General features: G+C 31.7%; 1 protein-coding gene and 1 non-coding gene across 2 annotated transcripts; both read left to right on the forward strand.

The window, feature by feature from the left end:
- Positions 1–4,049: 4,049 nt before the first annotated feature.
- Positions 4,050–4,122, forward strand: TRNAE-CUC. Its single transcript has one exon. It is a non-coding gene; the product is annotated as a tRNA-Glu (tRNA).
- A 1,364-nt stretch (positions 4,123–5,486) lies between these two features.
- LOC120188039 (squamosa promoter-binding-like protein 9) lies at positions 5,487–8,517 on the forward strand. Its single transcript, XM_039191587.1, has 3 exons — positions 5,487–5,886; positions 7,612–7,727; positions 7,864–8,517. Exons 1-3 carry the CDS (start codon positions 5,489–5,491, stop codon positions 8,460–8,462), a joined length of 1,113 nt encoding a protein of 370 aa, XP_039047518.1. The 5' UTR covers positions 5,487–5,488; the 3' UTR covers positions 8,463–8,517.
- The last annotated feature ends 9,710 nt before the right edge of the window (positions 8,518–18,227 follow it).

The following is an 18,227-nucleotide window of genomic DNA, read 5'->3' on the forward strand; positions in this document are numbered from 1 at the left end:
AGTTCGATTACGCTCAGCTCAACGGCACATCATTTGCAGTATAGCTTAAGTCGAGAAGGGCTATCTGCCAAAGACCCCCGAGTTCGATTACACTCAGCTTCGAGGGCACATCATTTACAACATAACTCAAGGCTAGAAGGGTTATCTGTGACCAAAAGACCTTCGAGTTCGACTACGCTCAGCTCAACGACACATCATTTCCAGCATAGCTTAAGTCGAGAAGGGCTATCTGCCAAAGACCCCCGAGTTCAATTACACTCAGCTTCGAGGGCACATCATTTGCAGCATACCTGAAGTCGAGAAGGGTTGTCTGCCAACCAAAGACCTTTGAGTTCGACTACGTTCAGCTCAACGGCACATCATTTCCAGCATAGCTTAAGTCGAGAAGGGCTATCTGCCAAAGACCCCCGAGTTCGATTACACTCAGCTTCGAGGGCACATCATTTGCAGCATACCTGAAGTCGAGAAGGGTTGTCTGCCAACCAAAAACCTTCGAGTTCGACTACGCTCAGCTCTAAGGCATATCATTTGCAGCATAGCTTAAGTCGAGAAGGGCTATCTGCCAAAGACCCCTGGGTTCGATTACACTCAACTTCGAGGTCCTATCATTTACAACATAGCTCAAGGCAAGAAGGGCTATTTGTCAATAAAATTGTCGAGTTCGACTCTATTCAGCTCGATGATACCTCAATCACACTACTGTCCGGCTGCAATCAAGGTTTTCAAGTCGAGAAGAAGACCTGGTTAACCGTGCCTTAGTGACAAGAAACTGTTTTTCGGCAGCATAGTTTAAGCCGAGAAAAGCCATATGTCGACGAGGACCTTTCGAGTTCGGTTTTATTCAGCTCAAGGGCCTAGCAATCACATGGTGGAATCAAGGAACTACTTTCCAGTCGAATTTTAACCAAGGTCTTTAATCCGAGAAGAAGACCGAGGTTGACTACAATTTGGCAACGAGAAGTCACGTTCCGATTCAAATTCCGAACTACGGCTTCAATTCCATATCATTTCAAGGTGGACTCGACTTCGCAACGGAGGAGCCATCTGCAACTCAATTTAACAGGGAGTTATTTTTCAACTCTACCGAACGAAAATTTGTGTCTTTTTATCTTTGTCATATTTTTCATTCCACGAAAAGGGACAAAGAGGGGCAGCTGTAGACACTAATTTTCGTCGACATATTTTTCCTTTATATGTACATACATATTTATATATATATATATACATATTTTAAAACTACGTATATAATATATAGTTTTTAATAGTTTTTAAAACTATATAATGTATAGTTTTTAAAAAAACATTTTAAAAATATATATAATATATAATTTTTAAAATCATTTTGAAAACTTATATATATATAATTTTTGAAAACATTTTTGAAAACACATATATTATAGTTTTGAAAATATTTTTGAAAACATTTATATATTATATAGTTTTTAAAATGTTTTTTGAAAACTTATATAATATTTTTGAAAACATGTTGAAAACATTCGTATATTATATAGTTTAAAAAAACATTTTGAAAATTTATATATTATATGTTTTTGAAAATATTTATGTATATATATATTATTATTATTATTATTATTATTATTTTTCATTTTTTAACTTATTTTGGTTTTTTTTTCAGGTCCAAAACAAGGTCCAAACAAGTTAGAACGGGCCTTAATTAGCCCAGCAAAGGTTTATGGTCTGAAAACCCTAGGCACGCATGTCAACAGGCGCCGCACAAGGGATTCGAGGAGTCAAGCACGTCACTCAAACGGTCAGATTTTCCGGCCGAGATTCCCGGGACTGACCCATCCCGGGGTGTCCGGCCTCAACGGCCACGAGAGCCCCGTATTTCAGAACAGACCAACGACCGGTGGGGGGTTATAAAAACCCACGACCAATACAGTACAGGGGACCCCGGAGCATCAAGTATCACCGAGAACAACACGCATCAACAAGAAACCAGATAGTACCATCATCGAGAGCCAACAAAGAAAACAAAACAAAACATTTCAGTACCAAAAGACGCAAAGCCGAAACAACAAATAACAGAACCATCGGTCACTACCCACACAGACGAAACAGAAAAATCCAAGAAAACCTATACAGCAAGCAATACAAAAGGAAAAACCAGCAGTCACTGTGAAAAGGTGAAATAACGACGAAAAGGTAAAGCCTTTCGCCTTAGATTTACTCCGATCTAGTGGCTCTTTGGCGGTTTTGAGGACAGATTCGGCTTTGGGGTGACGATAGGAAGCTTCTAGGTGAGTGTGGGTTTCTCGGCTGCCGCTTGCGGCAGCCGGAGCGAAGGTGGTGCGGCTGAGTGGGCCACCAAACGGTGGCCAGAAATCGCCAAGGGATAGGAACCGAGAGCTTTCTCTCGTTTAAGAGAGGAGAGTTTTAGAGAAATGGTGAGAATGAGGGAAAAATAGGCTGGTTTTGGTATTTATATACGAAGAACCAAAGTGCAAATACAGGATTGTCAAATCCTTTCCGCCGTCCCTGGTATTTTGAATCGCTTTACAATTCAGTCACCAGTTGTAAATTAGCCTCCTAATTTCCAATTTGTTTAATTTAACCCGTGTTTATTTTTTCATACTTTGTGAATTGGCCCTAAACCTTTTATCCTTTCTGTTGCAGTACATTGTTTTAAAATCCCTTAAGTCCAATTTGTTTCAATTAGATCCTAAGTTTTATTTTATTTTGTTTTATCGTCATTATTTTTTTTCTCGTATTATTTTATTTTATTGCTTCTAATCCTTAACCTTTTTTCGCCTTAACATTTCTTTGAAAAAGTTTTCTTTTTGTTTTCTTTGATTTATTCATATTTTTTTATTTTATTCCTTTTTATGTACCATATTTTTCCTTTTTTTTTTTTGTAACTTTTATTTTTATTTTTCATTTTTTTAATTTGTTATTTTATTCTTTTATTTACTCTTGATCTATTTATTTATTTATTTGTTTATTTTATTTTATATTTTTATTTATCGTTGCTATTATTATCATTTTTCTTATCTAACATGTTCGATGTTTTTTTATAAGATTTTATAACCGATCAAAGGTAAGTAACTCGAATCGGATTTTTAAATTACAATTTAAAATTTTAATTTTTGCATTTAAAGACAACCGATAAATTAATTGGTACCGAAAGGGCGATTCAAGGGTGCTAATCCTTCCTTGACCGTAATCGACTCCCGAACCCAACACGTTTCTGGTACAATATAGATCAGGTAAGATGGTGTCCGACCCACCTAAATTCATTTTAAAGTGGTCGGTGGCGACTCCCAATCCATTTTTCACGTCGAAGCCCAATTCCGGGACCCAACCGAAAGACGGTTGCGACACCCCCAAAGACTTCAACCTGCAAACTTTATCACGGCTAACACGAGCTCCCATGGCTGACCCATCTGATCCCTTGTTTGCAATTTAATCTATATATTTTTTAAATGAATTTGATGTCATAATTCAAACAGTATTTAACTTCAAATTAATTGATAATTTTACAACTCAATTAAAATATTTTATAAAAATTTATTTAAAATAAAAATAAAAATTTAAGAATATTATGATGAACCAAAAACGGAAAGTTATTAATGAAAAAGAAGATCATATAAGGAATTATCATTAGATGTAATCTAATTTTATAATAACAATTCTTTCAAAAGTTTTGACGGCAATGTAGATAGTTAGTCATTTTTATTAGTATTTATTTTAGTAATCTACTAATTCAAATAAAGTATTATATACATTTATTATAAAAGTAATATCTTAATATAGTTTTTTCTATTTACAATTTTAAAATTTAAATCTCTAATTTTGTATAAAAAAATTATCATCTCATCCCACCTTATAAATTAATTATTGATAATTGTTTATCCTTTATATGATCAATAACAAGTTAACCGCTATTATTTTCAAAAGAAATATACTCACATTAAACGTTATAATAAAAGAATGTTAATATAAAATTAAGGTCAAATAAATGCATGACTAACTTATATGGTTAAATACTTTTAAGACATGAATATTGTAATTGAAACAGCCATCAGCATTCCGTTGTAGTCTAGTTGGTTAGGATACTCGGCTCTCACCCGAGAGACCCGGGTTCAAGTCCCGGCAACGGAATTTCTTTTTAATTTATCTGTTTTTTTGGAAGTTTGGGCGGGAGTTGTTCTCTCGTCAAACTGGTCTCTTAACTCTTTACTATTTTGGCCCTAGTTGCCCGCCCTCCAAATAATAGCCTCTAATCTTTGCTTCCAGGAACCTTTTGAGAGAGAATTAGAAAAAAAAAAAAGGGTTTCAAAATTTGAAAGAAAGTGTGGATTAAGAAGAAAACCAAATGGAAAAGAGGAAAATCAACAGAGGATGCATGGAGGCAAACACTTTAGCCATCTTAGACTCCTCCACCGAGTTTCACAATCACAGAGATTCTCAAGAAGCCAAAGACGACCGTCCGTACTCTCTGGTTTGAAATCAATTCATCCGGTTAATATTAGTAACATCTTACATTAACTGTCTAAAATTTAAAAAAAAAAGTTAGTTTGAAAATATAAGATGGACATTATAGATATTATGTTATAAATAAAAATATAAAAAATAAAAATAAAATATACAATTATTATAAAATATATTTTTATAATAAATCATTATTAATATATAAAACATGAATTTTATTTATTTTAAGTAATTAAAATAAATTATTAAGTAATAAATTATTTCTTAAGGAGGTTAGTATTAAATTATTCAAATAAAATGTAAATACATAATTAAGTAGAGTACATGCATTAGTAAGAGTAAAATTATAATTTGTTTCCAAACACAAAGATGAAAATGTAAAAACTAGAAATCTTAGGGTCCGTTTGGTTCTAAATTTTTTTATATTTTTATTTTTATAAAATAATTTTTATTTTCAATTTTTTTGAAAATTTAAAAACACGTTTGGTTAATATAAACGAAAACCTGAATCCAAAAATAAAATAATAAAATTTCATTACATTAATTTAACATGTGAGTTAATTTTTAAAGATCTCATTACATTAATTTAACTTGTGAGTTAATTTTTACAAATTATATACAAAATATGTTTTACTTTTTTATTTTTGGATTCAGGTTTTCATTTATATTAACTAAACGTATTTTTTAATTTTTAAAAAATTTAAAATAAAAATTATTTTCTAAAAATAAAAATAAAAATAAAAAAAATATTTTAAAAACCAAACATTCAAATTTCATTTCCAATCATCATTAGTCACCAAAACAAAATTTAAAAGTGTAACGAATAAAACATTGTTCACTTAATTTTAATAAAAATTCTTAAAGCATTTACAATCAACTTAAAATATATAGTTTGTAGACTTATTTTAACAAAACGTTCTGTTTTTTAAGTATTATGCGTTTTTATTTTACCTCTTGTTATAAGAAATATAACATTTTCTGTCTTATTTTCATGACCCACAAAAGCAAAACCCATGATTGGGCACTGGGAAAGCTCATGGAAATGGGTTCGGGCTCTTTGACTGAGTCAGGCAGTTCTTCCACCAACTCTTCTGCTGAGTCACTCAACGGCTTCAAGTTCCAGAAAAAGATCTGCTTTGAGGATACTGCCGCCGCCACTGCTGGAGGTAAAAGTATTAGTAGTGGTGCGAGCATGGGGACTCCATCCAAGTCCGGCCCATGGTCTTCAAGCTCATCCGGGTCGGGTAGGAAGGCCAGGGTTAGTGGAACGGTGCAAGGGGCTCAGCCTCGAAGGTGTCATGTAGAAGGGTGTATAGTGGATCTAAGTGATGCTAAGGCTTACTATTCAAGGCATAAGGTTTGTTGTATGCACTCTAAGTCATCTAAAGTCCTTGTTTCCGGCCTTGAGCAAAGATTTTGTCAGCAGTGTAGCAGGTCCGCCCTCCAAATACCTCCGTCCTTGCTCTCTTGTCTCTCTATTTTAGTTCTTAATTGTTGGCTTGATTGGTATTTTCCTCTCTTTTTTCCCTTTCTAGTAGTTTATCAAGCAACTTGTTAGCTAGCTTATTCCCCCCCCCCTTCTAGTAGTTTATCAAGTAACTTGATTGGCTTGATGTGCCAATGATTTGTAGTTTTGAGTTGTATTGGGTTTAAGTTTTGATTTCATTGTCCCCTCTGATTGGATCAGTCTTGGTGGCTTTCTGTATAATGTTTACAACCTTGTTACTTTCTGCTATTTATTAGTCTTCAGTTTCTCTGTTTAGTGGGAAGGGATGTAGAATAGTGGCTTGAGGTATGATCCTGTTTTTGTGCTTGTGGATTTGAATGGTGTTTTTTTTATTAGGTTAGTCAGTGCTTGTTTGTAGGTCAAAAGCTAAATTTTATGCTATGGTACGAATCTATAAAATTTTATGGGTGGAAATAGATTATTCATAGAATATACAAAGAAAATATCTAAACTATAAGAGAAGTTGATTTCATTGTCCCCGCCAGCCCCTTCGGTCCATCCCTGCTTGTCTGAGCTTAATTGAATTCTGTTTAAATTACTTTAGACTTAACTACTCTCGTTATCTTGTTTCTTTGTTTTAATTTCTTAAAGGGAAGAGGAGATGGGGTTGTGTGTGTGTGTGTTTGGAATTTTTTGTGTTTGGATTTGTATGATGGATTTGATTCTAGTGAAGGTTTTGCACTTTATTTGTTGTGTTGACTTGCTTTGGTGCTTAGCTATTGATCGGTGCCATTGTCACGTTCTTAAGTTCCTTGGCTTACTAGTTTCATAGAAGCTACCTAGTGTTGCTTATACTCTCTCTGTAGGGACTACAAATATATGGAGGTTTGAGTGTATTTTTTTGTTTTTGGCATTAGATTTTTCTATAACATTCAATGCCACATGGTTGATGGACATATTTCTGAAGCTATTTCAGTTATTCCAATTCTGCATCCCTAAATTGTCCTTCTTGTGGTTAGAGGAGCATAGGTTTGTTGTATATCAATGTTACACATACCATTGAAATATTACCCTTGTCATCTTTATACGTCGATACCTTGTTCCACGTCCATGCACCTTAGTTCCATTCGAAAACTTGGAAACGATGATATGAATGTAGGACCTTGACAAGTTGAGCAGTCTTTTGAATGTGAGAACTGATAGTCAGATAAAAGCAATTCATGTCATGTAAAAGCTATTTTGATTCTATGAAAATAAGAAGTTTTTTTTCCATCTTTAGATGGAATTTCATGCATATGGAGGAGGCGACTATTGAAGGATGTATTCGCATTATATATTATTTTGTTTTAGGTAGGATGTAAACAATCTCAGGATGTGATCTGCCCATTCCTGCTAAACTGTATGAAGCTTTGTTTATTTTGAATCTGCGTACATTTTGCATATCATGGTAGACCGACTTTTTGGTGGCTGAAAGAAGTAAGAACAGACAACATTAGTGAATTTGATAGCATCTTTTCTCGTTTCCGAAAGTAGCTAAAAGATTGGCAGATTATGAATTTATGATGATACTGTGGCAACTTCTTTCTCAATTTAGTTTGCTATGTTTGAGACTTTCGAACTGTAATTTTCTGTTGTTTATTTCCTTATGCACTTAAATTTGGAATCTCCTTTTTGTATCAACATTGACTTCATCTACTGTAGTCTCTATCCAGATTTCATCAGCTTTCAGAATTTGACAAAGGAAAACGGAGTTGTCGTAGACGGCTTGCAGGTCACAATGAGCGACGCAGGAAACCACCCTCTGGATCATTATTTTCCTCTCCTTATGGTGGGCTTTCACCATCTATTATTGGTTGGATTGTGATTACCGCTTATTTCTAAAAAAATTCTTTGTTTATTAACTGCAAGAAGGGAATGATTTGTGTTACTACTGTATGATAAATACGGTGGCTGCTATGATACAGAAAACGGCGGTAGAGGTGGAAACTTTATCGTGGATTTATCAGCGTACCCAAGACTTTCTGGCAGGGATGGGTGCCCAACGGGTGGATCATCAGAGTGCATACCTGGACATCAAAACACAGCTACTGGAACGTCATTTCCACATCCATGGCGAAACAACTCCAACAACCTTTTGCTGCAAGGCTCACCGCACGGGACTAGTTTCTTCGGCACTGCGATTCCTCTGGGAGAATGCTTTACAGGGCCTGGTGACTCACGCTGTGCTCTCTCTCTTCTGTCAAATCAAACATGGGGCTCCAGAAACCAGGCTTCAAGTTTTGGGGTAAGTGGCGTGATAAGTACTGAAGGGTCCCCTGTGGCTCAACCAACACCTCCTCATGGTGTGATTGTGAACCCTCCTTATTCAAATGCCACTTGGGGTTTCAATAGCAGTGACCCTGTACGCACTTCTCATGAGATCATGCCTCGCGTAGATTCGGGTCGAATCTCGGATCCCGGTGGCCTTGAGTTGTCTCCACAAAGCCGGAGGCCGTATTCGGAACTTGAGCAGTCAAGGGTGGCGTATGACGACTCCATGCATCATATTCACTGGTCGCTCTGAGCTCGCAACGGTCGTCGGTCATACCCCACCTTTTGCCATGTATGGCTACTGATGTTTTCAGGCATATGGTTTTATGGTTCTAGCCTTGCATTAAATAAAATCCTGTTCTTGGCAGATTAGTTGATAATTGGCAGCAGGGGTGAGAAAACTCAACTCAAGAAATCAAATTTTTTTACTAAAATAATCGATTTTGATTAACTTCGAGTTGTAATTTTATAAACTCACATCGACTCTAAAAAATTTCAAGTTCAAATCGAGTTGTAAAATACAACCCGAATAGTAATTCGAATAACTAAAAATTTGTAGTACTTAGTAGATTGATTTACAAGTTTGAGTCAAGTCTCTTGATTTTGTATAATATATGTCTATCACATATGAAAAAAATGTGAAGAAATATATATATATATATATATATATATATATATATATTATTTAAATTAAAATAAAATAAAATAATAATATTATAAATATTTATAATTAAATTTAAATAAAAATTCAAGGTTTGAATGAGCTCCGGTTTGGGTTTTTTTTAATCATGTCTTTTTAAGTTCACTAATTGAATTTTTCAAATTGTGTCGTCTAAATTTTTTTTCATTTCAAAATCATGTTCGAATTAAAATTGATAAATCTAAACTCAATTTTAAAATACTAATTTTTCTCTAAAATATAACAAAATTAAATACCATTTAAATTTTATGAAAATTTATTTTTTATATTTCAACAAATAAGTAAATTGAATTTATTCAATGAAGGAGCAAAGAGGGTGTTGGGAGAGAATACATCTTTGAAAATTTCAAATTTTCATATAAATATATTTTTTATATCTTAAATTTCTAATATAACTTCCTAAAAGTTTGCATCCTTATCGTTTCTTAATTTAATGATTGAAAAAATATATTATTAGATATATATAGTGATTAAGATTATACTTTATCAAGAGAACCCAAAGCATCAAACTTATATAATTATAGAATTGCGAGGAGTATAGTGGATACTGTTTAGCTGTTTTGAAAAACAAATATACACTTGTCTCCCAGTTTTCATATATGTTTTTCTGTTATTTCCTTTGCTCTCTATTGTTATAACAATGTATGTTTTTAAATTTTATTTCTTATATTTAATTTTTTTTAATTGTATCTGTTATACCTTGTGAAAGGTTCTCTATACGTACAACCACAGAGTCCCAAAAACATCTTTGAAACTCTTGTACTTAGGACCTCTGGAAGAAATAAAGGGAATATTTTGAAAGAAATGATCTTGAAGATCTAATTCTCAGGAAGCTACTACTTATTGATTTGACCTCTGATAGGTGAACTAAATCCATCGTCATATGATCATATCTACCTAACTTGTCAACCTACGGATAACCATTATATTTCTACACCTGGTGTTGGCTCTAAGATCCACTATAAAATATCTCAACCGAGACCGAGAGAAGGGATGTGATCTTAATGAAACCACCTCATTCTTATTATCCTTTGTTCTACATCCTTATGGAGACAGAATACTTTTACATCGATCAACGACAAGGGTAAATCACCTACGGCCGTCACAACACTTTTGATCTCATTAACAATATCTAATTCAATTAAGAAAATACTAAATTGAAATAGATTGATCTATATCTTAAATAATCCAAATGTCGAATTAAATTGAAAAAAACCAAAAAATATAAATGGAATAAAAATGATATACATATAAATGTTTAATCTACATAATCACATCCTACTCACAGATCAAATGATAATACATGTTTAATGATATCAATTCAATCCTATTTATACGATAATACATGTTTAATTGAGTAAGTCAATATCACTAGTAAATCAAATGATAATACACCTTTAATAATATCAAGTTAATCCCACTCATAAATCAAATGATAATACATGTTTAATCATACCAAATCAACTCCTTCATTTGACTGAAAACACAAAGTACCTCCAATGAATATTATACCAACATGTTTTATGAGGACGCTAACAAGTCCCGGATATTTTACAACAAAATTAAGGTTGAGGATGATCTGCACTGGTCCTTGTTGATAACAATCGTCGGGTCTCCGCAGAAAATTTATTTTTCTCGTGCCTAAAATCTGTCACTTCATGTTGGGTCTTCGCCACCTGCCATCTAGCGTCGACAAATCGTCTCTCAGCTTTTTTCCTTGCTCGAGCTTCATTTCGCACTATAGTAAGCTCCAACTTTAAAACGACTAGCTCTGCCTTAGGTAGATACTCGATTTATCCGGGGTTATGTCGGAACAGACCCGAAGCAACAGTAACCTAACCCGACCCCAAACCAATTGAAAGCCCAACTCAAGCCCAACGACCCAGCAGAGCAGCTTCCAACCCGCGTGAAGCCTTGGAAAAGAAAAGTGGTTATTAGAAGTTACCCAAATATTGGGTCCATAATCGCATAAAGAAACTGTAAATGGGGGTCGGTTTTATTTGAGAATTAACTATTAGAAAGGAGAGATTAGCCGAGCATGATCAGGAATTAACCGGGAGAACAAAAAAACAAATCCTCCATTATTGATTTTTACAGAGAAGAGCGAAAGGAAAGAACATTATACTATATTTTCATCAAAGGAAACAGAGGAGCTCCCTCTTTTAGCGAACCAAAGTAACATAGAATTAAAAAGGTATATATTTTTAGTTTCCATTCTCTATCGCTTTTATATAATAATATTTGGGTAAATTAATTTTTAGCCACTGAAGCTTTAGGATAAAATCCAATTTTAGGCCCCTTTTAATGTTTTCTGAATTTTAGATTTACCTCTCTATTTTTTATCCTTCTGTTTTAGTCTCTAAGTGTAGTCATTTTGAGTTTTCCATTGTTTGTACGCTCGAGATGCTATTTTCAAAACTTTTAATTTAGTCTCAGGTGTATTTATGGGCTTACTTCACTGCTAGTATCTAAAATATCAGTATTTACGTTCCATGATATCTTTGACTAAGTTAAGCTTTTAATTCTGACTTTGCCTATTCTTTCATTTTGGTCCTCATGTTGTTTTCTTTTCCCATGTACATTTATGTATTTTTTTTTGTGTTGCATTTTTTACATGTGATTGGAGGATCGATTACTGGAGTTTAACCCTTTGTTTATTTGTTTAGAGCCATGTGGCTCAATATATGTATATCTTATGACTCTTTATTATGTCATGTGTCGTTTCTCCATGGTAACATGTGCATAAGTGTACGTATGTATATTTGTTGTTTGGTGGACACGAGTCACACATGTATTATATATTATGACACATAGGTAAGGTGGTAGCGTTCTTACTAAGCATATTTGTTTTATCATTATGTGGGTTTTATTTATTCTACATGGTAATAACTTTCCTTCGTACGTTTTAACATTTTTTATTCTGATGATATCTTGTTCGAATACCATTGCATAAATCGTATGATATCCCATGAGCATAACTTGATTCCATCCAAATAATTTTACTAAGGGTAATACACTTTTAATTTAAAGTTGTTTTAAGTGGGTTGTCATAACGCATTTGATGTTCACTTTTAATGATTTTAAAATAAAAGTGTATCCCATTAGTGACGCCTAAAAATTGATCCATCACTTTAAAATTTGAGAATGGAAGAAAAGGAAATGTTCGGCTATTTAAATTTATCGAGAAAATGTTGTTATAGCTTTTAAGATCTGGTCTCGATATTTGTAAATAATCGAACATTCTTTATCTTTCTAAAACAACTTGGTAATTTTAATTTAATTTATTTGGGTGATTTTGAATATTATTAAATTCACATCTTTGTTTTATGGGGATCAAAAACCAAATTAAGTTCGAGTTTGTAAAGTTCATTGCAAAGACGTTAATTAATCAACTAGGTACTGATTTAGGGCGTTGTGGGGGTGCTAATCATTCCCCAAACGTAACCGACTCCTGAACTTATTTTTTTTGGTAACTGAACTTATTTTTTTTGGTAACGCATATCACAATTTGTTGTTTTAATTAAAATTAATTTTTATTTAAAATGACAAAATATTTGTGGGTGCCCAATCACACCCTAATCAATGATTGGTGGTGACTCTTTGAACCGTGTTTTTTGCTATCGTAAAGGAAATCCAAAATTATTCGAAACGAGAGGGGCTATTTTCAACAAGTATATATATATACCGCTATGCGACCAAGCCCTGAGCCCGGGTAGTTCTGCTGTGCGGCGATTAAAAAATGGCGTGACCGGTTAAAATTTAGACCGATTATGTTATATCATTTAACCGGAAATATTATCAAGTAAAATAACAAATTAGGTAGCGCTTATATAATGTAATAGGTAGCACTTATATAATAAAATAGGTTAATTACTAGAAACATTATCAAGCATAATAACATATTAGGTAACATTTATATAATGTAATAGGTAGCGCTTATATAATAAAATAGGTTAATTACTGGAAATATTATCAAGCACAATAACATATTAGATAGCGCTTATATAATGTAATAGGTAGCGCTTATATTGACATATTCTATCATAAAATCGGTATATTTATACCGACAACATTGCAAATTTATCTATTACATTATAATTATTGGTTTCGATGTTTTTGGGATCGATAAAATTTTAAATGTATCGACATTTTATGCGTGCACCTCGTTGGGCATTCATTTTGGAAAAAAGTATCGACACAAACTTAAAACGTGTCGATACATTATGTAGACCTATTTTCTCATAAAACCGATATATTTCTACCGAGTACATTGTAAATTTACCTATTACATTGTAATTATCGGTTTCGATTTTTTGAGATCGATACTTTTAATAAATGTATCGATACTTTATGCGTGCACCTCGTTGGACATTCATTCTGGAAAAAAGTATCGACACAAACTTAAAACGTGTCGATACATTATGTAGATCTATTTTCTCATAAAACCGATATATTTCTACCGAGTACATTATAAATTTACCTATTACATTGTAATTATCGGTTTCGATATTTTTGGGATCGATACTTTTAATAAATGTATCGACACTTTATGCGTGCACCTCGTTTGTCATTCATTCTGGACAAAATATATCGACACTTTTCAAATTTGTGTCGATATATTATGTAGACCTATTCTCTCATAAAACCGGTATATTTATACTAGTTACATTGTAAATTTAGCTATTACATTATAATTATCTGTTTCGATGTAACATATGTGTCGATACTTTTAGAAAATGTATCGACACATATGTTTAACTATTCTATCATTATAATATAATTAACGATATATTATTCTTATTATAATAAATAATAAATATAATTTATAATAATTTTATTTTAATAAAATATAATAATCATAATTTTTTATTTATAAATTTATAGATATAATATTTAAATAAAAATATTTACATAAATAATATTAAATAAATTATTCTAATATTTTAAAAATAATATTATTATTTTGTTAATAAATAATATTATTTTATTGTATTTGATGTTTATAATTATATTGTAGTTATGATTATTTTTCATCACTTCATTATGATTATTTTTTAAAATTATATTGTAATTATATATATATTTTTTTATTTAAAAGCTAATATCGAAATAGAAATATCATGTCTTTTTTTTCATTAGTTATATTGTAGCAACTTACAAACTAAAAAATTAAAATTAATTTGTATAATTTGTGTGTACTAATTTTATCATTAAAAAGTCTATTTTACCGGTTTTGTTATTGTTGGACATAACAAAACCGGTAAAAATTACCTAAAACATTATTATTTCTACCTAAAACATCAATGTTTTTTAATATTTCCGGTAAAATGCCCAACAATAACAAAACCGGTAAAAAAAAATAACAAAACCAGTAGCGCTTTACCTGTTTTGTTAAAATAATGATGTTTTCTGTAATTTTTACCTGTTTTGTTATTGTTGTATACCGGTTACATTGTAAATTTACCTATTACATTATAATTATAACATATGTGTCGATACTTTTAGAAAATGTATTGACACATATGTTTAACTATTCTCTCATTATAATATAATTAATGATATATTATTCTTATTATAAAAAAATATAATTTATAATAATTTTATTTTAATAAAATATAATAATCATAATTTTTTATTTATAAAATTATAGATATAATATTTTAATAATAATATTTACATAAATAATATTAAATAAATTATTCTTATATTTTAAAAATATTATTATTATTTTGTTAATAAATAATATTGTTTTATTGTATTTGATGTTTATAGGCGCTATTACTGCTTTTCTTTTAAATTCCAAAAGTGTCGATATTTATTTAAATGAAATCGATACTTTCAACATATTCGGTAGATAGTTTAATGTAATAGGTAGCGCCTATTTTTTTTACCGTTTACATTATTATACTTGATAATGTTTCTAGTAAATAACTAGTTATGTTATCATTGGTAATATTTTAGGCGTTTACCTAATATATTGTAATAACAAATTAAATAATTAACCTATTTTATTATATAAGCACTACCTATTACGTTATATAAGCGTTACCTAATATGTTATTGTGCTTAATAATATTTCTAGTAATTAACCTATTTTATTATATAAGCGCTACCTATTACATTATATAAGCGGTACCTAATATGTTATTGTGCTTGATTATGTTTCCAATAATTAACCTATTTTATTATATAACACTACCTATTACATTATATTAGCGTTACTTATTACATTATATAAGCGGTGCCTAATATGTTATTGTGTTTGATAATGTTTCTAGTAATTAACATATTTTATTATATAAGCGCTACCTATTACATTATATAAACGCTACCTATTACATTATATAAGTGCTACCTATTACATCATATTTTTACCTGTTATATTGTAAAGTATCGATCCTTTTTATAAAAAGGATCGATACTTTCAACATATCAGGTAACATTATGATAAAACCGGTAAAATTTACCTGATATGTTGAAAGTATAAATACTTTTTATAAAAATGTATCGATACTTTGTTGAAAGTTATGTAATTTATATTTCAAAATTTTTTAATAGTGCTTCATGTTTTCCACCTACAATATTAATTTAATAATTTCATTTACACAAAAAATTATTTGATTATTTTAATATTTTATAAAATATTATCTAGAATTTAAATTTAATAATTTTAACCAAATATAATAATAATAAATATGTAATATTTATGTTTATTATTTTTAATTTAATAATAATGTATACCGTAACATTAAAATAAACCATTAGACGTGTATAATTACTAAATTAATATCTTAAAACTCACTAAAAAATAACCTTAAATTAATATTTTCCACAGTGAAATAAGTATGGACACTTATATATATATGTATCGATACTTACCGATAACCAAAGTTTACCGGTTACTAAATTTTTTAATAGTTTTTCATGTTTTCTACCTAAAACATTATTAGTCTGTCAACATAATAAATAGCGCTAAACTGAATTTATTAAATATCTTTTAATAGATCCGGTAATATCGTATATTAACCATATATTAGTCGTTTTTCCTGAGACAATCCTTCTGATCCCAATTTAATTGACTTAAAAATACTACCATATAGTAACTCTAGAATACCCCACGCTTAGCTGCCCCATAATCTTTTCCTCTTGAACTACTAACACCATACTTACCAACCTCGCTATCAAGCGAATTTACAAATCCTCGATTGACATAATCCTCTGGGACGTTCTTATCATAAGACCCAGAATTCTGGGCATGTCCTTCGGAAAATAGCATGTTAAACCAGAGCCTTAAGGCACAGTGATAGAAGACTAATAATATATCCACATCAACCTTTATCCCTAATAAAATCTGCGTCAAATTATCTACGCCCAATAGGGTCCTGCCTCTCTTCTATTCCTAATATCCGATGGACATTCCATACTTAACATTTTACTACCAATCCCTAAACCCTAAACCTAAAAGTAACACCCTATTTTTCTAATATTCCCGATGTAATACTCTTTTTCTAATATTTCCCAAAGTAACACCTATTCGACTAATGTGGAACTAAGGCGCGTTTCTGGGGGAGCGCCTTCACGAGATTTGCTGATGTGGAGGGAAGGCGAGTTTCAGAAGAAACTCCTTCCAACTGGTGTGGCACCACGGTGGAAAGAGCGTTTTAGGGGGCATATTCCGAAAGCTTTTTTAGGGGAACTTGCTTTTCACCTGGTTTTGAATTAGGGTTACGATTTATGCTTGAAGGTGATAGTGGTATAGGGTTATTAGAATTTGATAATTTATTAGATAAAGGGTTTCGATTATGATTTAAAAATGGTCGAATGTATTTTTTTTAATTAGGTTGGAGTGATTTTAGGTTAAAGTTGTATAGGGTTTGTTAAGGTGAAAGTGGTGAAGGATTTTGTAGGTTAAAGTGGTTTAGGGTTTTTTAATGTGAGAGTGGTCAAGGATTGTGTAGGTTAAAGTGGTTTAAGGTAAGGTTCGATTAAAATGAAAATGTAATCACTTCAAGTAAGAGGTAAGTAGGAAATTTATGTAGAAAATATGCATACATTGGGAAATTGTAGAAATTTCAATTACATTGAAATATTAGAAACAAAAACATACATTGAAATAGAAAATGCAATTATATAAGTAAGGGTTAATGATTAAGTGATGATAAAAGAGATGGACATTTTTTCCTATTGTGGCCGATATTTCTGCAATGCCCATATTTTTTTGTTCTGTCGACCTCTCCCGAATATCCATATCACAATGAATTCGAGTCGATTTTGGATGACCTGAGTCCCTCATCAGTAACGAATCTGGTACAATTGTAAGCCAAGTTTGAATTTCATCTAGGTCCTTTTCGTTACTTATGGGGGAAAATTCAAATTCACATACCTTGAATACTTGTGAAAGTTGGTATACGAGATCAACATAAATTTTGTAGTCCAAATGAGAATGTGAGCAAGCTGCTAGGACATGAGAGCATGAATATTTGAGTGTTTGAAAGAAACCATAATCACACCACCTCTCTTGCAGATTAACTCTGAAAGAATTAGCTTCAATATCTTGAAAAGAACATGGCATTTCAGTAATACGAAATAATTCACGGGTGCGAGAAAAATTCGTAACTAATATCCCATTTAATGCAACCACTTTTTTTTATAAATCAACCATTAGTCTTGGGTAATAATATGGACGTTCTGCATCCAAGTAAGAGCTTATCCCCCGAGCTTTGCAAATAGTTGACCCAAACAAAAATAAGTCGTTTTAACCAACGCCGTGACTGGTAAATGACGTGCCCCCTTTAAGGTTGAATTGATTGCATCAACCAAGTTGGTTGTCTTATGACCATAGCGATACCTCCCGTCATAAGTATTTGTTCACATTTCTTTGTTGATGTCTATAATGTACTTGTACCCCTTCTTATTTTTTCCAAACAATTCTTGTAACATAGACTCAAACCTTTGAGGTAAGAGTTTGTAACCTAAGTCATAAGGAATATATAATAGTTAATATGAAATATAAATAAATAATATGAAAATGATTGAAAAAATGAAAAAAAAATTAATATACCCATTCGTACGACTAACTGACGTTCATCATTATTCTTGTATTTTCCATAATAGTTTGTAACAATATGACGAACATAATAACGATGTTGAACATGTGAGGGTTTCCACATTAGACCCAAAGAGTCAATTGCTACTTTGATCTCGACTCCTCAGTCTGAAATGATGCACATGCATTCCCTTGTAACAATATGTAAACGTAAAACTTTTAGGAAAAAAACTCAAGACCCAGTGTCTTCTCCTTCAACGAGGGCAAACGCA

This window comes from Hibiscus syriacus, unplaced genomic scaffold (genome assembly GCF_006381635.1).
Source record: "Hibiscus syriacus cultivar Baekdansim isolate YM2019G1 unplaced genomic scaffold, ASM638163v2 tig00116937_pilon, whole genome shotgun sequence".
In the NCBI taxonomy this organism is placed as follows: domain Eukaryota; kingdom Viridiplantae; phylum Streptophyta; class Magnoliopsida; order Malvales; family Malvaceae; genus Hibiscus; species Hibiscus syriacus.